Consider the following 25,110-nt stretch of genomic DNA (forward strand, 5'->3'; position numbering starts at 1 on the left):
AAAGTGTATTTAGTTGAATTCTGCTGAACATATTTATGAAAGGCTTTTCTTTACCACTGAACTTAGAGTAAAGATTTATGCCATAACTTACTAATAACAAATCCCACATAAACTAACAGCTCTTGGGCTCCTGTTCTTCTTCGTCATGCTCCCTCTCCTCCTGAGAACTCCTGACCACGCCGACCTTTGCTGCAAGGCAGGCTGTCTAGACTGAGTAAACATAACTCCTGCATGATGACTTAACTATACTTTATAAATTCACAATTGTTAGGCTACAAAAATCAACCTTTCAAAAGAAAACGGAGAGTAAGTCAAACCACTGAGTGAAAAAGAGCAGCTTTGGAGACTCCCACTGGCCTCTTCAGCACAGTTTGCCCGGGACCATCCTAAATAAGGTCCTCGTGAGGAATGGAGCGTGTAAGCACTGCGTTCCATGCACTGGGTGTCATCAGCTCTGCCTAAACAGGCTGCCCTAGTGCTTTTTGGAGGTGCTAATCCTGGCCACGGGAGCAGGGGGATCAAAGAGCACCTTTGTTCCAAAGAAATTTAAGGTTTAGAGTGCAGCCCAGTAGTGGCGTACTAGCCTAGCACTTGCAAAATAAAAACATTTATGTAAGGAGACCTAGAAAGCTGTGCCTTCCCCCAGGGACGCCAAGGAGAAAATGGCACTTAAAGTGAGTGTTCTTGGCTCTTAAACAAGCAACTGCAGGAGATTTTTGAGCTATGCTGATTGTAAGAGACTCAGATGAGTCAGTTTGTTCCACAGAGATGTGACCAGTAGCTTCACTACACACGGATGAGGAAGCGGCTTTCTAAAATATGGGGGAAGGTTTTGTTTAGTCCCCCACCGTTTCTAAGAAGAGCAAATGCAGCTGTAGCTCAGGAATTTTTTTCTTTTCTTTTCTTTCTTTCCTTTTTTTTTTGTTTTTGTTTTTTGTTTTGTTTATCGAGACAGGGTTTCTCTGTGTAGCTTTGGAGCCTGTCCTGGAACTCGCTTTTAGACCAAGCTGGCCTTGAACTCACAGAGATCCGTCTGTCTCTGCCTCCCAAGTGCTGGGATTAAAGGCGTGCGCCACCACCGCCTGGGTAGGAAATCTGAATATGTCGTTTTAGGATCACAGAAGGAATGTATCCTTTGGGTGAGAGCATCAGGGAGATGTAGTTGATTTGGGGACAGAATAACAAACGTGACAGTGGTGTCATTTGGTGTTCACAGTTACCTGTGTGACAGACACTGTGATTGTTAGAAAAACTGCTCTCAAACTTTTTGGTCCAGGGTGCCTGTCCACTTAAAAATCATGGAGAAACTTTAGCGGTTTTGTGTGGGTTACATCTGTCAATTTTCTCCCATTTTGGAAAGTAAACACAATTTTGACAAAGTTATTGATTTGCAGGCCAGCAACGTGGTGCAGTGGGAAAAGACGCTTACCATAAAGTCTGAAGACCTGAGTTCAACCCAGGTCCCACATGGTGGAAGAAGAGATGTGACTCAAAAATTGTTCTCTGACCTCTGTAGGTCACACACACACACACACACACACACACACACACACACACACACACACACACACACACACACACCGAACAAACAAGTAAATGTAATTTTAAAGTTATTGATTTATTAATATAAGCACATCTTTTATGGAGACAATCTTTTTTTACTTTCTATTGGTGTTTTTTGCCTTGTGTGTATGCCTGGGTACCACATGTGTGTAGTGCCCAAAGAGGCCAGAAGAGGGCAGCAGATTGCAGCTCCCTGGACCTAGAGTTAAAAGATTGTGAGCTCATGTCTTCTGCAAGAGCAGCAAGTACTTTTAACTGCTGAGCCATCTCTCCAGCCTCAAGGCAAACATTTTAAAATTAAAGACTATGTTTAAAAGATTGGCAAGAAAAGGGCATTGTATATCTATACAAATCTCTCGAATGCTGGTGTAATGGATGGTATCCGTGTTCTCATTTTCACCTCCCCATACAATCTGTTACAATCTGCTGTTTCGGCGGATGTGTGCAAAGAGAATATAGTTCACAGAGATGTGGATTTCGAAGAGAGAGGATCTCGCAGCCTGGAAGGGGTCTCAGGGAGCTGCAGTGGTTCCTGGGAACACACTCTGAGTACAGCTGTTCTGGAATGCTGTACAGCGAAGTCTGACCAGTGATGGTTGGAGATCTCGGTGTCTTCCTTTTTTATTACATTGGTTTGCACACATTTCCCACACAGAGGGTGGATTATTTGTGCAACTGGGAAATAAAGAAAGGGCACACATGCAGAGCGAGGGACTGGGAACCCTGAAAACCCAGGCAGAGCCTACATTTGGTAGCTGAAGGAGCCGCACCATTTCTTACACAGGAGAGTGACTTGATGGGAATTGTGTATGGGAGGAAAAGAAATTGGTGTGGGAGAGAGCGGGAGGGAGAGAAGCCATATTGGGGCCGCAGCCATTGGGACAGGCTGTGCTCCGTGCTGGGGAAATGGAGAGGAAGAGAGAAACTGCAGGAGGGATTTGGAAGGCTGTGGCCAAGAGCCGGCTGGGAGAGGAAGAGGGGGTCAACAAGGACTTGGAGGAGTTTTCAAGTTAAAATGTTGGGAGGGTGATTTGTGCTTTCTGCCCTTCCTCACGAAGGCTTGTCCTGTCTTTCAGAGTCGGACCGCTCACCCACCCAAGCGCTCACCCACCCAAGCGCTTTGGAAGAAGTCAGCCCATCTCCCAACTTAAATCAGTCCCCACCGCTTCCGGAAGAAAAGGCAAGCTCGTTCCTATGACACCCGTGGACAAGTGCTTGGTGCTGACCTGCCCAGGGCCCTGCAAGCCTTGACAGGCCTCATCCTCTTCCCGTGTGCAGGAGCCGGAGGTCTGCCTCCTATGCACCCCAGCACCCCCATCAGCTCCCTCTTCTCCTTCACCAGCCCTGCAGTGAAGCGGCTGCTGGGCTGGAAGCAGGGAGATGAAGAGGAGAAGTGGGCAGAGAAGGCCGTGGACTCTTTGGTGAAGAAGCTAAAGAAGAAGAAAGGAGCCATGGACGAACTGGAGAGGGCGCTGAGCTGCCCAGGCCAGCCTAGCAAGTGCGTCACCATCCCCAGGTCCCTGGATGGACGCCTACAGGTGTCCCACCGCAAGGGGCTGCCCCATGTCATCTACTGCCGTGTGTGGCGCTGGCCAGATCTGCAGTCCCATCATGAGCTGAAGCCCCTGGAGTGCTGTGAGTTCCCCTTCGGCTCCAAGCAGAAGGAGGTCTGCATCAACCCGTACCATTACCGCCGAGTGGAGACGCCAGGTGGGTGCTTCCGTGAGTCCCAGCATGCTTGGAGGGCAAGATCATCACAGACAGGTTCTCTGGGTAGTGGAGCGTCCACACAGAAATGACCTCTGTATCTGGTGGGGCAGTGGGGGCGGGGGGGGGGGGGCACTGAAGAAATGTCTCCAAAATCCTGCAATTGGAAAATTATGACAGTCTTATACTAAAAGGCTTGCAAGCTTGGTCGGATTTTGGAAAATGGAGTTTTATTTGGGTGGACTTAGGAGATTCAAGCTCTAGTTCTTCCTTCCTTCCTTCCTTCCTTCCTTCCTCCCTCCCTCCCTCCCTCCCTCCCTCCCTCCCTCCCTCTTTCTTTCTTTCTTTCTTTCTTTCTTTCTTTCTTTCTTTCTTTCTTTCTTTCTTTCTTTCTTTCTTCTCTCCTCCTCCTCTTTCTTCTCTTCCTCCTCCTCCTCCTTCTAGTTTTAGTTTTTCAAGACAGGGTTTCTCTGTCTGTCCTGGAACTTGCTCTGTAGACCAGGCTGGCCTTGAACTCAAACTCACAGAGACTGGCCTGCTTCTGCCTCTCACATGCTTAGATTAAAGGTGTGTACCATCATGCCCAGCTATCCTTCTTAGTTCTTAAGAGAGTGGATGCCTTAATGGTGGTGGTTAATTGTAAGAAAAATAGATATAGTAAATATCCTCCCTTCTCCCACCCTAGGCAGCCTGAAAGCAATGACTATTAGAGTGAACTGAAGAGTGGGCGTGGCTCCATTTTGCTAATCTGGTACATGGAAGTCATCCCATCTGGGTCTGAAACAGCCAGGGGGGATGGCTGAAGGAGTCTGGGACTGAATAAGGCGTTGAGGAAGGTGGCCATTGTTCTTAAATATGGATTGGTTGGGATGTCATCCACGGCGTCATACATGCTAGGTAATGCTCTTTCACTCACCACCACCTCAGGCCCCCTTCCTCCTCTGTGTGAACCCAGGGCTTTGCATACCACATGGGAGCACTCGGCTGCTGGCCTGCCCTCCACTCCCAGCCTAAAAAATGCTGGAGATTTCATGTTTTAAATACAGAACATTACTTTTCCCAAACTCTTCACATACCAGCTTGCATACGTGTGCATACATGTGCATGTGTGTGCGTGCGTGCATGCGTGTGTGTGTGTGTGTGTGTGTGTGTGTGTGTGTGTGTGTGTGTGTCCCTCCCTACTTTGGAAGAAGTCACTCTTTATCCTCACTGGCTGTTTTACTAATGTTCTCTTTGGGATGAGTGTTCCTGTGCTCCTCCAGGGTGAATTAGTTTTTAATGGGCACCTTCTCTCTTTGGTTGGCTATCTGCCCAATTCCAGGAACATGGAGAGGTCACCGTATCCCACTGTGCTGTCTGGATAGAAGCCCAAGTATTCTCTTGGTGTCTTGTATTCACACCCAGCCCACATCAGAGGTCGCTTGGCAGACCACCCATTAAGTTCCCCTAACTTGTCATCTTGCTGTCAAGAACATGATCGCTCTGTGTGTGGAGTGGGGTCCTGTCTGGGAAGGTGACTGGAGTGGGGTCCTGTCTGGGAAGGTGACTGGAGTGGGGTTCTGTCTGGGAAGGTGACTGGAGTGGGGTCCTGTCTGGGAAGGTGACTGGAGCGGGGTTCTGTCTGGGAAGGTGACTGGAGTGGGGTCTTGTCTGTCTGGGAAGGTGACTGGAGCAGGGTCCTGTCTGGGAAGGTGACTGGAGTGGGGTCCTGTCTGGGAAGGTGACTGGAGTGGGGTTCTGTCTGGGAAGGTGACTGGAGTGGGGTTCTGTCTGGGAAGGTAACTGGAGCAGGGTCCTGTCTGGGAAGGTGACTGGAGTGGGGTCCTGTCTGGGAAGGTGACTGGAGTGGGGTTCTGTCTGGGAAGGTGACTGGAGCGGGGTCCTCTCTGGGAAGGTGACTGGAAAGCCCTGTACTCTTAGCACCCGGATGGGTTTGCTCTGAATGCTATTTGACTTCTTCCCTCCGCACGCAGTGCACTCTCTTTGCATATCGGGGATCTGAAAGGTCACATGGCCTGAATTCCAGCACTCGAGGACAGTCAAGGCCACATAACGTGATTCTGAACAAAACAAAACCCCACTAATAATATCTGAGATTATTTTAAAAGTGGCTTGAAAATCTGGGTTATACTAGGCCTCCAAAACACATATCTAAATGGGAAAATGTTCATTAAGAAATTCTTTTTGGTCGAGTGGTGGTGGCGCACGCCTTTAATCCCAGCACTCGGAAGGCAGAGGCACGGGGATCTCTGTGAGTTCGAGGCCAGCCTGGTCTACAGAGTTAGTTTCAAGACAACCAGGGCTACACAGAGAAACTTTGTCTCCAAACCACCCCCTCCCCCCAAAAGAAAGAAATTCTTTCTGGGACTGGAGAGATGCTCAGCTGTTAAGAGCACACATTGCTCCTGCAGAGGACCCCTCGGTTCCCACCGCCAGTATTGGGTGTAACTCCAGATCTAGGGGACGGTTTTCCTTTTAGATACTCAAAAGGCCAATTTTTAAGAATTTTTTTTTTGTGTGTTCCCATTTTTCATTTCAGTTTAGGTTTCTCTTAAGATGACAATCTAAATATTTTATATATGTAGATAGTTTTTACGTCCTTAGTTTTAGGTTTAAGTTTCTAAAGAGATGGGCCGAGATTATATTAATTTGAAATAGTCTACTTGGAGGAGGTGGGAATGGGGGGTGGGTTGGGGGGAAGGCTGGGGGGTGGGAGGAAGGAGGACAGGAATCTGTGGTTGATATGTAAAATACATAGAAAATCTCTTAATAAAAAACATTAATTTTAGATAATATTTAGGTTATGGTTTTTTTTTTTTATTTCCACTCCTAACACCTTTTTAATAGAATGAAGTGTGATTTTCCTTATAGGAATTGAGCTGGAACTGGCCTGGAAGCCTCTTTCCTGGGGGCTGGTTCTCAGTATCTGAAGGTGCTATTAAGCTTCTAAGGGAGAAGAGTGCGTCTATACAGCAAAGCTGTGAACCCTGACAATGAGCAGCTGGTATGATAGCCCCAAGGGTACCATGGTGACACCTACATCTTAGCTATTTGGACAGTCCACTGGAACCTCAAGTTGTTGCTATGGTCCCAACTCCGCCCTCAGCATATTCAGGATCCTACCTGGTTCTCACATGTTACCGGGAAAACTGAGGTTCCTTCTTTGGGGTTCCTGATCTAATTAATAAAAATAATTTAGGAAGGGACTTGGAAGAAATCTCAAGGCCAGTTGTCTTAGACCAAGTCTGAGTGACAAGCAGCAGAGTAGGTAGTCCGACAGTTTTGGCAGCTACCGAGAGCGGGGAGGTAGAAAGCAAGAGAGAGAAGCCCTGCCCTTGGAGTCCGGAAAGGAAACAGAAAAGCTGCACTTTTCTGAGTAGTTCAGAAAGGCAGGCAGCCCCATAAGCAGCTGCCACTCGTGTTCATTTTAAAGAGTGGAACCCAGGCTGGCCCAGGGCTGTAACCCGACCTACTTGGGGGCCAAGGCAAGAGGACGGAAGCTCAGTGCCCGCCTAGGATACACACTAGGTTGAAGGCCAGCCTGGGGAAATGAGCGAGACCCCTTCTTAAAGCAGAAGAGGGCTCTGTGGTAGAGCGCTTGCTTAGCCTGTGTGCAGCCTGTGGGTTCCATCTCCAGTACTGGGGAGATGGGTGGAGGCCAGAAGGGACCCACTAACCCGAGCAGATTTAACTGGTAGAATTTTTCATGCTGCCTCTGATCTTTTACTTCGTGTCTTTGCTTATCACTTGTATTTTACTTGATAGCTTTTGGTCATTTGCTTTTAGATCATTGTGGTAAAGACATAGAATATTTCATCAGCAGCACAGAGCCTGAAATTGAGGCTGATCATCTAAATAATTCAATGTGGTCTCTAATGGAAAATATTCTGGGCTTCACCTGGGCTTTGGTTGCAAGCATTTGGAACTAACTATGTCTCTTTTAAAGAGGACTTTATTGGCAGAGTTGAAAAGGCTACAAGCAGATGGGTTTCCATAAAGCCAACATGAGGCCATTGCCAAGGGGGGCATGCCTGGAAGCCTCCTGAACTTGGTCCCCAACTGTGACGGTCTGCTTAAGATGCATGTGGCAAGAAGGAGGGCTGGTGACTGAGTGTAGCTCACATGCTCCTGGATAGAGATGGGACCCCCATGCAGAGTTTCCCATGAGCACCATGTGTGGAGATATGGCTGGTGGAAGAAAACATCACAAATGGCCAAGGGAAAGCATTTGCTGCCCCACTCCATCCTGATGGGCCAAGCTCAGGGTGCCCTGTCTCTCTCTCTTTGTTCCCAGTTCTGCCTCCGGTGCTGGTACCAAGACACAGCGAGTACAACCCCCAGCTCAGCCTCCTGGCCAAGTTCCGAAGTGCCTCCCTGCACAGTGAGCCCCTCATGCCGCACAATGCCACCTACCCAGACTCTTTCCAGCAGCCTCTCTGTCCTGCACCACCCTCCTCTCCAGGCCACGGGTTCCCGCAGTCTCCGTGCCCAACCACTTACCCACACTCCCCAGGAAGTCCTTCCGAGTCAGACAGTCCGTTTCAACACTCAGGTCAGTCTGTGGGAAATGGGACCCAGGTGGATGATCATAAGTGTGGTTGTTGCATCTAGCATGTCTATGGTGCCTTTGGGTTTACAGGGACATCTGTGGGCCTGGGCCATCTAACCCACCACCCTCCAGAATGACCAGGATCGGACCCATTTTGGAGTAGAACTGGAGATACATATTTTTGAATCCAGTCCTCTTTCAGAAACTAAATAGAACTTAGCACCATCCCTGGAAATTTACAGCATGTAAGATTATTGTTTGTTTTGAAACATGGTCTGCTTTTAGCATAGGCTAGTCCCAAACCCACCATTCTCTTGCTGCAGCTGCCCCAATGCTGGAGTTACAGGCATATGCCGCTTTGCTGAATGTAGACGTAAGATTGACATGTTGATGGATGACAAATTAAAAATTTAAATACTAAAAGCAAGGACAGGCTAGACAGCTCAGCAGGTCTACATAGGCACTGCTACATAAGCCTGCCAACCTGAGTCACATCCCCAGAACTTCTGGACAGGGAGAAAGAGACAAAGGACTCCACAAAATTGTCCCCTGACCTCCAAACACGTATCATGCAGACACGATAATAACCAACTAACTACATAGATAAATGAGATTTGGCCAGAGAGCAGGCATAAGGGGACCAAGGTTAGGCTTTTGTTTGCTTGCCTCTTTGGACAACCAAAAGGCAGGTGTCTTTTGCTTCAAACGTCATGTGTGTGACCTCAGTGGCCTGCAGAGCTAGGCCCCCAACACCAGCCGGTACATTCTCTCTCCTCTGAAGCCAAGACAGCAGCAGAAGGTAGTGCTCCCCCGGGAGCTTCTTGCTGGATTCAGGCATATGCAAGAGGGAGGGACACCCTAGTGCGTCTCCATGATGTGTGGGCTGTGACGGCTGTGAAGTTGGTCAAAGAGAGAGACATGAAGGAGAGATATATGGGACCCTCTTAAGTGTGAGGCTAATAATATCTGCATAAATACAGCCGGAACGCACAGTTACAATCTGCCTCACTCTTGTTCATAAGTCTTCTTACTTAATGCATATTTATTAAGTCTCACTAAGCAAACAAATAATAAAGCCTTGCCCTACGTTGCTGAGAAAGAAGAGATTAACAAAAATTGTCTTTACTCTCAAAGAACATATAAGATGTGGTAAGATGAGAAGAGATATCTTCCTTCAAAGTGTCGTTACCTTAACAAGATCCTTACACACCCATGTTCACATGTATCACCTTGTATTATATCACTGCTTTCCTCTGTCTCCAGCAGAGAGCCTGAAATGCCTGCTCATGCATTACTTATTGCATAGAGAATTCCCCTGCATGTGTTTGAAACTTAGCATTAGGGCCAGTGGTTAAAGGACAGGATTAATTATAAGATAAATATTTGCTTAACACACACACACGTGCTATAAGATTGCCTGTACTGACTGCATTCTGCCCAGTTACCCTTTGACCTCCTCCCATCAACGGACAGACCCTAGCAAAGCTGAGAAGCCAGTTCTCCTTAAAATACATATATCATATTTATATCATATGTAAATAGATATCTGTGTGTTTCGTAGAGGAGAATGTGAGCCTGTCTATATAGATTTTCTTTTCTTCAATAGAATTCATTCAGTGCTTTCAATTTGGTTTGTTATCATATCCAAACTATTGGTGTTTTTTTTTAAATCATTATTGTAGAATTACACCTTTTGACATAGGGATTTGGTTCAGTTCTGTAACAACAGGATACTGTTCTTCTCTGGCAAAGATGAGGTGGCCTGCCACCTAGCTCCTGGCTGTGTTTACTCTGGGACTGGCAACATTTTACATCAGTCTGTCCATGCTGTCTTTTCCCTGGCCCCTCATTACACTACATCTGTAAACACTTGTGGAAAATTAACAAGGACCACGGCCTTAGACTCACGGGTACAATAAACTAATGAGCTGGGTCCAAACAGCTTCCGTCAAACACGCGTGTTTGAAGGATTACAGAGGAAGGCGTACTCGGTCCTACAGCCAACTTTCTGGTTTAAAGCGTTCATCTCTGCTTCCTGTTAGAATCATGAGCTTGAGAGCCCAAAGGTGACAGTGATATGGTGCCTTTGTTATGCCCAAAGGCATATTGCAGGGACCCTCAAAAGACCACCATGGAGACCGAATCCTGCATGTAAAAACAAAGAACCTTTATTTTCAAGCTCCGAGCTTGGTCTCTCTGTCTGTCCAACACAGTGATGAGAGCAGAGAGCCCTGAGCCCAGGCAGGGTAGGGTTTTTATCATAGCAGAGGTTGGAGTGAGGGGATTTCCAGGGTCCAGGACCCTGATTGGCTGACATTTGTTTAGGGGTATCTGTAAAACAAAAACAGGTGTGTGCTAGACTCAGGAACATCCAGCCACCTTATCTAATGGTTGGACTCTTTGGGATGTTAGGTACTTTCCCATCCCTGGGTGGATCCCTGGGTAGTATCAGCTTATGGCTTTTCCTGGATCTGTCACAGAAGCTGTGTCTGGGCCCCTAAGCCTGTCATGGCGGCTGTGTGGTCAAGCTGTTTGGGGGCCTCTCCACACCTTTTCTCTTGTTTTCTTTCAGACTTCCGGCCGGTTTGCTACGAGGAACCCCAGCACTGGTGCTCTGTTGCCTACTATGAACTCAACAACCGGGTTGGAGAGACTTTCCAGGCGTCCTCCCGGAGCGTTCTCATCGATGGCTTCACCGACCCTTCCAATAACAGGAATAGGTTCTGTCTCGGGCTACTTTCAAACGTGAACAGAAACTCAACCATAGAAAACACCAGGAGGCACATTGGAAAGGGTGAGAGCCAAGTCAGCAAGTCTCCAATTCTGCTTCTGAGCTCAAATGCTGGGTTAGAAATCAGCGTTGGCCCTGTAGCCTGCGGGAAGACCCCGAGGCATGGTGTCACCATGGGAGAGGGACGTGTTCTCTCTGCCTCTAAAATCAGTAGACCGTCTTCAGGGTGGCATGGGAGAGTGCTGTGAGGATAAGACATAGTAAAGGGCCAGATGTGCTGACACAGGCCTGTGATGCCAGCACTGGTTCCCCAGGGGGAAGCAGGACAGGGTTAATCCGTACTGAAATATAAAACGCTCCCTTCATTAGGCTGTGGCTGAGTGAATGGTATGTTTGAAAGCCCCTCGGCCCCACCAAGTGACTCCTGTGCAGGCTCAACCTTGAGAACAGATCTGTCCTGAGGTGATCTTGACACAGACGTAGGCTTCAAAGCCTGCTACTATATTGGCCTCCATGACGAGCCACATGAAATCCCATGAGTCCATGACTCCTTCTGGAGATGCTGCGGTCTCTAGCCAGAGGCCAGCCTGCTACTGGCTGAGGATTCTGTCCTCACGTGACATTCAGTGCAGGCTCACATGTTCAACCTTGGGCTCGGCTTCTTCCTCAAGGGACTCACCTTCCCATTCTCTCCTCTGCCAACTTGTGCCGGGTTTGCAGATAAGGTTTTTCCGTGGACGAGAACCACCCCCTAAATACAAACAGAGCAGGTTCAGATGACAAAAATCTTAGCTGTGTGCAATAGGTTCCGGAAGGATTATGTGCTTGAAGGTCATTCAGTTAGAATACCCACTAAGCCTGCAGTAGCCCCCCCCCCCCACACACACACCCATACACCCACACACACCTGGCTGTGACCACCAGCTTTCAGGTCTGTGGGGTCAAGGTGCAAGTGGACCTCTGTAGCCCCCTTCTGCGGTGGCAGATAGCATACACTGAAGAGGAACTGTCAACAGGCAGAGAGGCTCCATAGTGCAGGGGACACCCGGGGAAGTGCCACACACAAGGCAGAGTCTAAGATGACACCTAAGCTCAGAGCCCCCTGCTGGCTCTCCACTGCCCTGTGAAGTAAGTCCTCACCCGTGGACACAGCCCCGGGAGCTCGCACTTGACTTTCTCCGGCCTCCATTGCCTTCTCTTCTGCAGAGCTTTTAAAGGTTGGCTAATTGTCGAGAGTGTCCGGAGCGCTGGACAGGGCTGCAGGGACTGCTTTGAGCTCAGCTGTACCACGGAATGTCCCCTCACTGTCAGCCACCCCCACCCCCTGTGCACAGGCGTGGCCAAGGCGGGCAGCATTAGCTTTGCTCGGTGGGAGTCCAGGGCAGTCCCCTGTTTCAGCGGGTCAGAGCCATCCTTCCACTTCCTCATGGTCACCAGTGCCTGAGTTGTGGGTGTCAGGAGAGGGACGGGGCGGCTGTGTGTGTGTGTGTGTGTGTGTGTGTGTGTGTGTGTGTGTGTGTAGGGAGGGGGAGGGTGGGTGCTGGTGGTGGTGTGGTGGTGATGCTGGTGGTGGTGGTGGATTTTGTTTGAGTCTGGCCTATTTCTAGTCATCCAGTTCCATCCATTTTATAATCTCATGCTTCTTTACAGCTGAACAAAATTCCATTGTGCGTGTGTACCGCGCTCTATTTATTGAGGATGTCCCTTTTGAAATGTAACTCCAGGAATGTTAGATAAATTGAGATAAGCTGCATGTTGCTTGTGTTTTTATGTGACTGTGTGTGGAAGTGTGGTCGGAATGTTCCTGTTCTCAGGAGCACGTGGTGTGGTTTCTAGGGTTGAGTGACAGGCCCCTGAGCTGAAGTACATCTCTGAAGCCTCTGCTCACAGAAATATTTTAGTTTTGAATCAGGGTCTCACTGTGCAGCCCTGGCTGGCCTGAACACTATGTAGGCCAGGCTGGTCTCAAACTCACCTGCCTCTGCTTCCCAAGTGCTGGGATTGAAGGGGTGTGCCGCCACACTGGGCTGCGAAGACACAGACTTATAACTGTTAGTAAGATTCAAGTTCTGGAGTAGGTTTGGCATGTGGATTTCAATAGCATTTGCATGATGTTAGCTGGGCTTCCTGTGATAGCTTTTTGTTTATATGTGGGTGTGAAGGACTTCGTGGGGTTTTGTTTTGCATGATGTGTTTCTTTTGTGTCTAGGGTCATGGACACTTTTTTTTTTTTTTTTTTTTTGGTTTTTCGAGACAGGACTTCTCTGTGTAGCTTTGCGCCTTTCCTAGAACTCACTTGGTAGCCCAGGCTGGCCTCGAACTCACAGAGATCCGCCTGGCTCTGCCTCCCGAGTGCTGGGATTAAAGGCGTGCGCCACCACCGCCCGGCCATGGACACTTTTTTGAAGTGAGTGAGATCAAAAGTGGTGTGAGAATAAGTGAGAGACGACAGACTCATCTTTGAGAATGTCCATTTATGTGGGTTGGGCTTCAAATTCTTTTTCTTGGAGCTGGAGAGATGGCTCAGTGGATAACAGCATTCACTGATCTTCTAGAGGACCTAAGTTCAATTCCCAGCAGCCACATGGCAGCTCACACTTATCTGTAACTCCAGCTCCAGGGCCTCTGACACCCTCACACAGACATACATGCAGGCAAAACACCAATGAACATCAAATAAAAGTAAATTAAAAAGTGTTTTTCTTTATTTTATGTGTATGGGTGTTTTGCCTGTATGTATGGATGGATGGATACATACCATGTGTATGCAGTGCCCATAGAGGCCAGAAGAGGGCGTCAGATTCTCCAGAACCAGTTCATTGCAGATGGTTGTGAGCTGTCTCTGCAGCCCTCAGAGTTGAACTTTTTAATGGATTTGTAGGAAAAGTCCAAGGAAACAAGTGGGTATTTGGGGCCCACCTGACTGCAGGGGGTGCTAGGAGTCACTGAAAAGGGAGCGGAGTGGAAAGAGTGTGGTTTCTGTGTCCACAGGCGTGCATCTGTACTACGTCGGGGGCGAGGTGTACGCCGAGTGTGTGAGCGACAGCAGCATCTTTGTTCAGAGCCGGAACTGCAACTATCAGCACGGCTTTCACCCCGCCACGGTCTGCAAGATCCCCAGCGGCTGCAGCCTCAAGGTCTTCAACAACCAGCTCTTCGCCCAGCTGCTCGCCCAGTCCGTGCACCACGGCTTCGAAGTTGTGTACGAGCTAACGAAGATGTGCACGATTCGGATGAGTTTTGTGAAGGTAAGGATGCCGGCCTTGGGATTATAAAGTGGGAAGTGGGAAGAAAGCTCAAAATGGTCTCGGCTGGACATGGCATTTGCTCAGCCAACTTAGGTGGATAACAACTTTGATTTTTCTACTAAAAAAAAAAAAGTGTTGATTCTTGGACTCTTTTTTTTTTAAATTTTAATCTAGTCCAACTTCTGCTGCCCATATATTCCTGGGTATGGGACCACCCAAAGGAAATAGTGTGGTTGAGGTCAATCCACCAGGGGCCTCAGCCTTAAAGATAACTGACTCTCCCTAAAAGCCATTAAGTGTCTTCAGTTATGAGTGAGGGATTCATGAACCTTCCTGCTCCATACTAGAATATTGACACACTTGCTCCGTCTCTGTTTCTCTCTGTCTCTCATCTCTCATCTCTCTCTGTCTCTCTTAATATATATATATTAATCAGTTCTGTATCACGCCCCAAATACCCACTTGTTTTCTTGGACTTTTCCTACAAATCCATTACAAAGTTCAACTCTGAGGGCTGCAGAGACAGCTCACAACCATCTGCAATGAACTGGTTCTGGAGAATCTGACGCCCTCTTCTGGCCTCTATGGGTACTGCACACACATGGTATGTATCCATCCATCCATCCATCCATCCATACATCCATACATACATACATACAGGCAAAACAAAATATTCCAGGGTAGTTCTGACTGCCCTGGAACTCACTTTATAGACCAGGTTAGCTAGAAACTCAGAGACCCACTCTCCCCTGCATTCTACAGCCAGCAATAACGACCCTTTTGGGGAAATGTTATTAACAGTTCATAGGAAGGTGGAAGTATACTGACTTATTTCGCAGTTATCTGAAAATTTTGCACTTTAGGAAGAAACCTCAACTTAAGTAGCAGTGTGACGGTTTGGATGTGAAGATCCAAGGATGGTAGTGATGGGCAGGATAGAATGCTGCCGAGATTTCCCCATCCCTCCTTGCGGGGCACTGCCGTCACCCAGTCAACGAGGAAGGTCTTCCTCTCAGCTGGGAAAGCTGCCAGGCAGATGGAGGGGATACATTTATAGATAAATTACAAAGAGAACTGTCTCTACTCTAAGACGGCAGTGCTCGGTGTCGGTACGAACCAAGTGGGATAGAAACATTAAGGCAGAGGTGAATAATTCAGGAAATCCTTCAGATATTTAAGAACCTAGACTTGTTCAACAGACTCTGTGGTGTATATAGCAGTTTTCACAGTGGCACATACCCCATCTAGGGAAGGAGCTCGGCTGCCTTTTTAATTTATTTTTATTTTATGTGTCTGGGTGTTTTACTTGCATGAATGTCTGTGCACCACATGCATGCAGTACCCAAGAAGGCCAGAAGAGGGCTTCAGACCCCCCCTGAACTGGAGTTATACGTGGTTGTGAACTGTCTTGTGGGCACTGGGAATTGAACCCAGGTCCTCAGCAAGAGCAGCCAGTGCTCTTAACCACTAAGCCATCTCTCCAGGCCACATTTGCCTTTTAAAAGCAGTCCTGGGGATGGAACCCAGGGCTACTCTACTGAGCTACAGTCCCAGCCTTAAAATAAGTTTTATTATCCATTTAAAGTTAGTTACTGATAGCCAGGTGGTGGTGGTGCATGCCTTTAGTCCCAGCACTTGGACTGTGAGTTTGAGGCCAGCTTGGTCTAGAAAGCGAGTTCCAGAACAGCCAGAGCTGTTATACAGAGAAAGCCTGTCTTGAAAATCCAAAGGGGGTAAAAAAGTCTTTTTAAAGGAACCTCTTATGAGGACAAACCAGCTTTATTCATTAAAGGAAAGAACCTCCTGGAAAATTTCCAGTACACTGTCACTTTGGAGCCAGCAGGGGGCATTAACTCACCGTTAGCGAACTAGCCCTTGAATGGGACAGTTATTTTCCCTGTGTTTTAATGAGGATGAGCTGTGAGTACCTCATAGGTAATTACCGTAATAGAAGCATAGAAATGTGATCATTTCCCAACATCAACTAAATGTTTCTTAGGTACGCAACAAATTTATAGAGCTACAAAATGTAATTCATAGCAAACACACTGCTACTGCTGTTATGGGACCCCACCCCCTACCCCGAACCCCCTCCCTCTTCCCTCCTCCCTGCGACGATGAGGGAAAAAACCCCAGGCTAGGCAATCACTTGAGCACTGAGATTCATCGCTGCCCTGCAAGGACTTAAACAAAATAAAAACTGTCAATGATTAGTTTAAAATTTTCCAGGTGACTAGACACAGGGGGCGATCATTGCAGGTGAAGGAGCAGACCATCTTGAAAGTTTTTTTTTTTTTTTTTTTTTTTTTTTTTCCAGCTCTGACTTTACTGGCCATAGCTCTCCTTCAGGTAGCCAGTCAACAACTATTCATTGAGCAGCCGCCAGTGGCGGGCCAGATGCTGCCCCAGGCCTTGGGATGATGCATTGTTGGTTATTCACAGGCCTCTGCCTTGTGGGACCAGTGTACTGGTAGCGAGCACCAGGTGAATGAATCAGATAAAAGGGAGCTAGAGAGGTTACAGGTGGGGAGGCATCATGGAAACGGTGTGTGCCAGCAGAGGCCAGAAGGTCATGCAAGGAAAGCCATAGAGGCCTAGGGAAAAGCAAGTTCAGAAGCCCATGGCCACTACGAGCCTCCTCGATAGGGGCGGGAAGCAGGGCTGGGTGACTGACTGCAGCCTTGTGCAGGAGGGAGGAGAGGGGGTGCAAATGAGATGGGAGCATTTCCTGTCAGCTGAGCAGAGTTTAGCCCTTTGTGGTGCTGGGAGTCTTCGGACAGAGGGGTTCATGGTCTGACTTGTCATTTTGTCTGGTTGGGCACACGGTCATTCTGTGTAACCCAAGCTGGCCTTGGACTCGGAAGCTTCCCGATTCATTCCCTCCCCTGCTAGGGTTGCAGGCATGAATCACCACACCCAGGCGGTCTGTCTTTAAGGGGCCATTGTGACTGCTAAGTGGAGAAAAGGTGTGCCGCAGTGAGGTGGAAAGGAAGAGGCTGCTAAGAAGCCATTGTGGCGCCTGGAGAGATTGGCCAGGGGTTAAGAGCACTGGCTGCTCTTTTTTTTTTTTTTACTTTTTGTTTTGTTTTATTTGTTGTTGAAGTGGCCATATGGTTTCAAGGAACACATCTGAGCATAGAATTGATTATAAAATAAAAATAACAATTTCATGAGACAAAGATTAATTTTTATGTCTGTAATGGAATAATCTGGAACACCTTTTCTACACCCCAGTTTAAATGAAGTCCAGTACTATCTGTAGCATTTTTGGACATTAAAATAGTACAGACAGATGCATTTTAGCACACATAAATATCAATATTTTAATCATCTTTTTTTCTGACATTTTGGTCTCACTCAAAATTTTCTAGGTTGCTTTACATTAGACAAAATAAAAAAGAGAATAACCAAATATCAACAGTTGTAGGGAAAATGAGTATGTCTATTTCATACTGAAATAGACAATTTGGCATTACATAAACGTAATTAAGTCAAAGTCTTTTTCATGGTGTTGTTTTGTTTTCATTTGCTATGAACCAGGACAGAAGTAGGCCATAAGGGGAACAGGTATGACAACTGGTCAGCAAGGTGAGCCTCCGAATGTTGACAGAGGGCAGCTGCTCCGGTCTGAACAGGTCTTTTGTGAGGGATGGTAGCAGGAGGTGAGCAAGGTGTGCAAATAAGGCTGGGTGTTCACTGTCAGTTACAGCAACTGTTGATGTCAGCCAGTCACATTCACAAAAAGATGCTGAGGTGACAGACAGACTGAAGAGTCTGGAGGGAGCAGTCAGAGCTGGAGTTGTAAATTGGGAACGTCCTTATTTACATGGTATCTAACTCCATGTGTTTGGATGGGATCACAGGTTTGAATTTAAACACAAAGGACTGGGATTCCAGAACTGAGCCCCAGACTCAATATTAGAGTAAAGGAAGGGAGAAGTAGCCACCAAACAAGCCTGAGAAAGGCCAGGCAGCATAAAGGCCCATGGGTGGTACCAGTGGACATGCTACACATTTAGAAAGACAGATAGATAATCTATTGCTGTGAAAGTGGGTACAGGTTGTGGGAGGTCAGCTCCCACTTTTTGAAGGGTTCTTATGAGGAGAGAGGGATAAGAAACTATCAGGTAGAGAGACCTAGCCAACGAGAAGAAAGACAGACACACAGGATAGCTTCAGGAGGGCCTGGGTCACTACCCAACGGCTGCTTCATTTATTCAAAAGGGCTTTTTATAGCAATACTAAGGGGCAGGGCAAAAGACCTCCCCATTACAAGATCAAAGCACACGGCACAGCCAAGTGTAGACCCTTCCAAACACCTGGTAACCACGCCCCGTGGTCAAATCATCCCTTTATGCAGCCCTGCTGGGTAAAGCAAGCTCAGATTCTCGGACCCTGAGTAAGTGCTCACTAGGAAATCTCTGTGGGTCTTCAGAGCAGGTATGGATGAAATTTTATGTCTCTGATAGTTTCATTTTTTCCCCCACAAAAATCGCGGGTGGTAGAGGAGTTAGATGCAGGCATGTCTAACCCACGGCCTCTTGGCTGTATGTAAGCTGGGGAGAGCTGTGAGTATGGTTTACTTAAAATATTATAAGATTTCACCGAGAACTTCCGTGGTTCAATTGTGCAGTTCTCAAGTGTAAACTTTGCTGGTGACAAGGCCATGTTCAAAGTCAGAGGGTTTCTGGGAAAATCAGAAATGGAAGAATCAGAAAGGCAGGAGATGTGGGGAACAGGCAACTGCTGGGTGGTCCCACAAACCCACAGAGGGTGGTAATCATGAGTGACCAGGCTGTGTGGTCAAGCTGAATACTGATAAGAAAAAGACACGGTCTTTATGTGTATGACTGTTTGCCTGCATTCGTATCTGTTCTATGAGCCTCGGGGCCCTCTGAGCCAGAAGAGGGCGCTGGATCCCCTGGAACTAGAGTTATGGGTGGTTGTGAGCTGCTTTGTGGGTACTGGGAACCAAGTCCTGGTTCTCTGCAAGAGAATCCAGTACTCTTAACCACTGGGGCCTCTCTCCAGCACCTGTGCTAAAATTTTTAAACAACTCTGGAGAATTATGGTTGTCAATAACAAATATAATCTGAAATCCCTCAACAATTAAATAACTTTCTATTGATGAATAACAGATAAACATGAACATCTACCATCTATAGATCCATAATCAATTTATCTATCTATCTATCTATCTATCTATCTATCTATCTATCTATCTATCTATCTATCTATCTATCTATCTATCTCTATCATCTATATTTATCTATCTCTATCTATCTATCAATCTGTCATTTTCATAACTGTCTCTCCTATTAATGGAGATAAATGGGAAGTTTCTGAGTGAGCGTGGGATAGAAGAGAAATAAGGTCTAAGCTCTGACATTCCATTCCCCAAATCAAGAGTTACTGATCTTTGAAACTTTCAGATTTAATCTCTGATCTTCAGTGAATAGCAGTTTTGTGCAGACCCAGGCTTCCACATGAAGAGTGGAATATGATGTTAAGCACCTTTCCTCGTAAAGAGGAGATGGCTTGGCAGCCCTCCCATGTGATGTGTAGATCCCAGACTACCACTAACTAGGTGTCTAGCTGTAAGTGAGCTAACAGAGAACGCCCTGACTGACCTGGCCCCCCCTGAGGTATCTGCTCCATGTGGGCATCCACTTCTCACAGGAAGCCTGTGGGCCCTGCATCCCCTGCGCTCTGCCTGGTGGCCTCTGGCAAAGGGGCACAGTTCAGTCTGGGCTCTTTTCTTGCTTTTCAGGGCTGGGGAGCCGAGTATCATCGCCAGGATGTGACCAGCACCCCCTGCTGGATTGAGATTCATCTTCATGGACCACTGCAGTGGTTGGACAAGGTTCTAACTCAGATGGGCTCCCCACATAACCCCATTTCCTCAGTGTCTTAACAGTCATGTCGTCAGCTGCGTTTCCACGGAAGAGAAGAGATGCAGGCGGTGGCTTCTGTCCTGACCACCTGCAGCTAATGGAAGGTTCTGGATGCAGATGTAAATACATATAATGTATATAATATTATTCACATTTTTACCACCATTTGTTTTGTGCTACCTAGCTAACCCGGGGCTAGTACTGTGTGGCTGAAGAAGAGTGGTTTCCAGGCCAGTGCTAGAGTTAGAAGCCGTGTCTTTTCTGAAGGGCACTGGCAGAATCGGGGCCACTTCAGCTTGTCACTGTGCAGAATGTTGTGCCCCCTAATGACAACACAAAGCCGCTTACATTAAGGAGAGGCCCAGGGTTTAGGAGCACTAGAGTAAAACCCAATCAAATCCACGTAGTTTAAAAGATCTCACGTTCAATGTGAAAGGCAAGAAAAAAAAATCAAGCCTGTTCTGCGATCTGTTAGGTAAACCTCAGAAACTTCATCTCTGAAGTCGGAACGTGCACAGCTGGGCTCTGTGCTGACGTCAACGGTACATGTAAGCAGACTGAAACTGTGATCGGAAAGGGAGAGACGGTGCAGCTTAGAGTCGTGCCGCCACTGCCTAGCAGTAACAGAGGCGAAGAAGGAGAAACAGCCCGAGAGGAGCTACAGTCCTCAGTGATGGGCTAGTCCAGAATTCGGTGCCGGGAGCAGAGGGGGCTCCCCCTCCCACTCTGGAAGTCGGGTCCCAGTCTTGCAGTTCTCCCTGTCAGGTGCCCGTGTGGTTGGCTGTGTCTGCCTGGGTACACTGTGTGCCAGCCTTTTGCAGAGACGAACCTGTGGACTAGAAGGTTGGGAGGAGCATCATGTGGCAACATGCTCATATGGAAGCCTCCAAGGCAGGGCACCCCTTCACCACATCCTTCTTCTTGGTGACAAATATCAATCAGTTATAATGATTAAAACAACAGCAAAGCCTTGGGGGCCATCTAGAGGCATCTTTGGATCATATTTATGTATTACTTAGCCTGGTACCTGTGTTGATTAAGTTACTAGCTGGTTACATCTGGCAGCCTCTTCTAAAGCTATGGAATACTTGGATATAACTTCCCAAGTGAAGTGTGAAAGTTTCATATGCCCTACATTTTTGAGGAAACACTGGTAGTGAATAATAAGCATCTTTAGAAATATCTTATGTATATACATGCATATGTTAGTGTGCATGTATTATTAGAGCCTGTTATTTCCTTCTTTGGATGATAAAGGGAAATTTCCTCCAGATTCCATGGTATGTGCTTCTCGATGATCACCGCATTGCTTGTAAGTTTACTTCATGCCCTTTGGAAAGCACATTCTTTAAGATGGCATTTGTGCTTGTAAGGATGGAGTTTCCATAAGCCGAGTTTCCTTCGTTTAATCCAATCTACCTAGCATCAAGACACATGCATTTGTTGTTCCCCATTCAATTGTATTTAAGATAGATATGATGTGACAAGTCACACTCACAATGCCTACTGTATCTATAACACCTATCATGTATCTATCATGAATATACATGATACACATATCAAAAGATACTCGTTTATGTCTTGCACATAAGTGGCCCGGGAGCCCACTTAGAGTGTAGAAAAGCCCAAGCTTGTTGACTCATTAAGTTTGTCCTGCAGATTTGTGTGTACCAGGGACATTGTCAGGTGCTGCGGAATCAAATATTCACTAGAGGTAGTCCCCACCTCCATGGAGCTGCAGATCTAACAGTAAGCCATTGCAGACACTAGGTCTCAGAACTTCTAAAACCCACACATGTGAATTTTCTTTGGCTTGAAAAAAAAAAATGTAACCAACTTCTCCATTATTACTATATTGAAACTTTATGTCTCTTCGGAACAATTAGGTGATTTATCTTTGTGCAAGTGCCACTTTTATTCCTAGCCATCCCACCTCCTTGCATCCCCATATTTCTGGTAATTCTCCCAGCTTCTTCCTTGGAAAAGTCATTTGTATGGCAGATCTCCTCTGAGTGCCCATTCAAGGACACGAAGTATTTGTCCCAGATTTCTGACAGTCCTTTCGATCTCTTCACCAAGGGTCAAACATCCTCTGGCAATATGTAACTTCATCAAACTGTTCAGAGGTAGAAGCTTCCAGATGTGGCGGTGCTCACCTTTAATTTCAGCACTGAGGAGGCAGAGGCAGGCGGATCTCTGTGAAGTTAAGGCCAGCCTGGCCTACATAATGAGTTCCAGGACAGTCAAAGCTATACAGTGAGACTCTGTTTCAAAACCAAAGTAGAAGCTTAGAAACAAAACTAGAAAACAAAATAAGCTACTTGGATTTCCTTGCAACATTAAGAAAGTAGACAAAATATCAAAGTGTGCCTGATTTCTCCAAGAAAGGAATCATGACATAGGTGCATATGTATCAGAGAATTTAGCATTAAAGAGATGTTAGCCCTCTGCTCCTGTAACACAGTTACATTTTAATCAGTTTTTTCCTTTGGCTGCTAAGAGATCTAAAAAAATAATAATGTAATACTTGACTTTGGACTCCTTTGACCATTTGGCATGCATTCCATGAAACAGACAAGCAAAACTATGCTGTGTAGTGTGGTTTCACAGGCTGAAGAGGAAAGTGGGCAGGCCAAGTCTTTACATACTGCTTGCTGCGTGGCTCTGGTTGCCCTGGGCAGGGTCATGAGACAGAACTGCACGGGTTTGGCCTGCCCACATGGTGCTGGATGTTTATCACCATGTCCAAGTTGGTATTTGTGTGAGTCTTAAGGAAAATAAGACATGTTAGTTTGTTTCAGCTAGTTGCTAATGTTAACAGCTGCTTCACCTTTTAGCATACACACTTGAGCGTTTTGTATGGTCAGCAAAAGTGGCAAGCTCCCTGGCACTTAGAATCCTCTTTTCATTGTCCCCCATAATGACAACAGAAAGAACAATAACAAAAGCATTTTGTAAACATTGGCTGCTGGATGTCAAGCTCCTGCTTAACTCTGAATGTGTCCCAGATATTCCATGTATATATTTAATAAAGCAAAATGTACTGTGCATTCCTACATTGTCTTACCTACTTACCTACTAGCTGAATTATACAAGGGTAGGTAACCCTCACATATGTTAATGAATAAAACAGACCACCAAGAGACGCCTTTGATCCAGCAGCCTAGCTTTCTGTCCTGAAATGCCATACACCATCATCTGGTGGTTTATGATAGACATTGCTGTAGAGACACCTTTGGGCTCCTTTTTCTTTTAAGCTTTAGGTAACAATTCTACATGTGTGATCTGTGGTTCCTCCTTAAGATGCTTAATCATAAGCTGTCCTACTTGAAAAATAGGATTTTTAAGAATTCTTCATGCTGTAAAAAAGTGCCACCAATCTTGGAATAATCGGCATTATATATGTAATTTTAAGGATACTTTGCAGAAATTTTAGAGGTGGTTGAAACTTCTCCCCAGCTTACTGCCAGGCCACAACTAAATAAACCCTTTGTATGGTGAAATATTCAAAGTAAAAAGTGAATTTAACCCACATCATCAGTTGAGCATCCAACCTTAGCAACCCAGCACCATGCATGTTCGGCAAGGAACACATATATACTAAGAGCATTAACAGGTGATGCTTAAAACATCTGGATATGTAAGGAAAACTTTCACTAAAAATCATGTATTTTTCATATGCCATGAAATATACCTAATTAATTAAAATGCTTTCAAAGAGAAGCTTGTGACATTGCAAATGACTATGAAGAGCTTGCAAGATGCTTGGTTCCCCTGGCCCAAGTTGTCCCACTGATTCTAAGCTTTACAACTGCGAGCTGGTTGGGGTTCAGAAAGCCTTGGTAAGGGGCAGAGGCTACACAGTGTACACTCAGTACTGTCTGTTTTAGAATACTAGGGAATGCCTTTTAGACTGAGTAATCCACACTTTTACAGTTAAAAGTATTTTTGTGCTTGTGGTTTAGTGGTTTGGTATACAAGCTAATGTTCTTTCAGAGAAAAACCAAGCATTTCTAGGCAGGTTGTACATGGAGCCTGATATGTTGAGCCCTCCCTCCTTGTTGCTGTTAAAAAAAAAAAAGTACCACAAGACAGCATTATTTCAGAGTTCTGAAAGCCACAAGTCTGAAATCAGTCTCTCTGTGCCAGTGTCAAGGTGCTGGCAGGGCTGACTCTGGAAGCGCTGGAGGAAAACACATTGTCTTTTTCTAGATCATGGGGACTGGGTACATTTCCCTTTTCTTGAGGCTTCCGGCATCCTGCTCCCATCCACCATCACACCTACTTCTTGCGGGGTAAGAGCTTACTATGTAGTCTTCACTGTTGGAGTTCACTAATTTTAAAATAACAACTAAGTGTACCAGTTACTCATTAACATAAATATTGACTAGACCACCCTGAACCCTATGGCCTTCAATCCTAAGCCTTCAGTAACTGCTTACCATTGACAGATCCACAGGGTGGTTTCATATATCTAAGCAAGGCTTAGCTGGCCTAGGCTGGATAGAGATAGGGGAGAGAGAGCTGATGTCTCACTGACATGTGTCAGGCTATCAGATGGTACAACGAAGATCAGACCACAGACCTTTGATTTATCTCAGATTTATTGTGCAGGTTAGGGCTTGTTACCATGGAACTGGGTAGGAGTCTAAAAATATAAATGCAAATATTCAAAACCTTCAGAAGTTGTCTGGAGGCTGGCATGTCATTATTTCTTCTGCTCTATACTGGCCAAAACAAGTCTCATGCCAGTTAATCCTGCATTAAGGAATAGGTAAATAAAACCTGTTGGTGGAGGAAGCTACAGCCACATGCCAAAACTCATGGGTGTATAGAATGTGGGAGTGTGGATGAGCTGCAACACATCTACTAAAGCAAAAACCTTACTAAGGATAACTTACTTTGTCCTCACACTGGATAAAAATTTCCAATATGACAGGTAATAATTAAGTTGTATTGAAAACTATCCTAATTCCTATCTAAATTCATGAATGGGAGTCTACTTTACTCTTAATACCTTAGAGAAAGACTCCAAGCCCCTTGATGACAAGTATTTAAACCATCTCCAAGCTCTTAAAACATGAATCTAATCCCTTCGTTTATCTGTATTAATGTCACATTTTCCTACTTACTCTAGAATTGAAGAAGCATAAGCTGGGTTATTTTGCTACAAAAGTTAACAAGTTCTGACAGGATACGCAACCCTTTGATAGGGCAACATGACACTGTCGCTACAACTGTGTTGGGCAGATTCATAGCTGTCCTGGGATGTGTGTGGTCCATGGGCTGCAGAATGGACAGACCTGCATGTCTAGAGAAACAATAAAGCTCCCAATACTGTAAGCATGGTACCAAATAGTAAATGAGCTCCTCTATAGCCAGTGTGAAGCAACTAAAGAAATGAGTACAACAGACAAA

General features: G+C 46.2%; 1 protein-coding gene across 2 annotated transcripts in view; it reads left to right on the top strand.

Moving 5' to 3' along the window:
- Smad9 (SMAD family member 9) overlaps positions 1-22,742 on the top strand; it is a 47,945-nt gene extending 25,203 nt beyond the window's left edge. For both annotated transcript variants that reach the window (XM_006977563.4, XM_042279049.2), the window contains 5 exons: positions 2,640-3,273; positions 7,565-7,822; positions 10,392-10,613; positions 13,542-13,798; positions 19,569-22,742. In XM_006977563.4, coding sequence (XP_006977625.1) covers positions 2,862-3,273; positions 7,565-7,822; positions 10,392-10,613; positions 13,542-13,798; positions 19,569-19,712 — 1,293 coding nt within the window. In that variant the 5' untranslated portion in view covers positions 2,640-2,861 and the 3' untranslated portion in view covers positions 19,713-22,742. The remainder of the gene's footprint in view (positions 1-2,639; positions 3,274-7,564; positions 7,823-10,391; positions 10,614-13,541; positions 13,799-19,568) is intronic.
- Positions 22,743-25,110: the final 2,368 nt, after the last annotated feature.

This window comes from Peromyscus maniculatus, chromosome 6 (genome assembly GCF_049852395.1).
Source record: "Peromyscus maniculatus bairdii isolate BWxNUB_F1_BW_parent chromosome 6, HU_Pman_BW_mat_3.1, whole genome shotgun sequence".
In the NCBI taxonomy this organism is placed as follows: domain Eukaryota; kingdom Metazoa; phylum Chordata; class Mammalia; order Rodentia; family Cricetidae; genus Peromyscus; species Peromyscus maniculatus.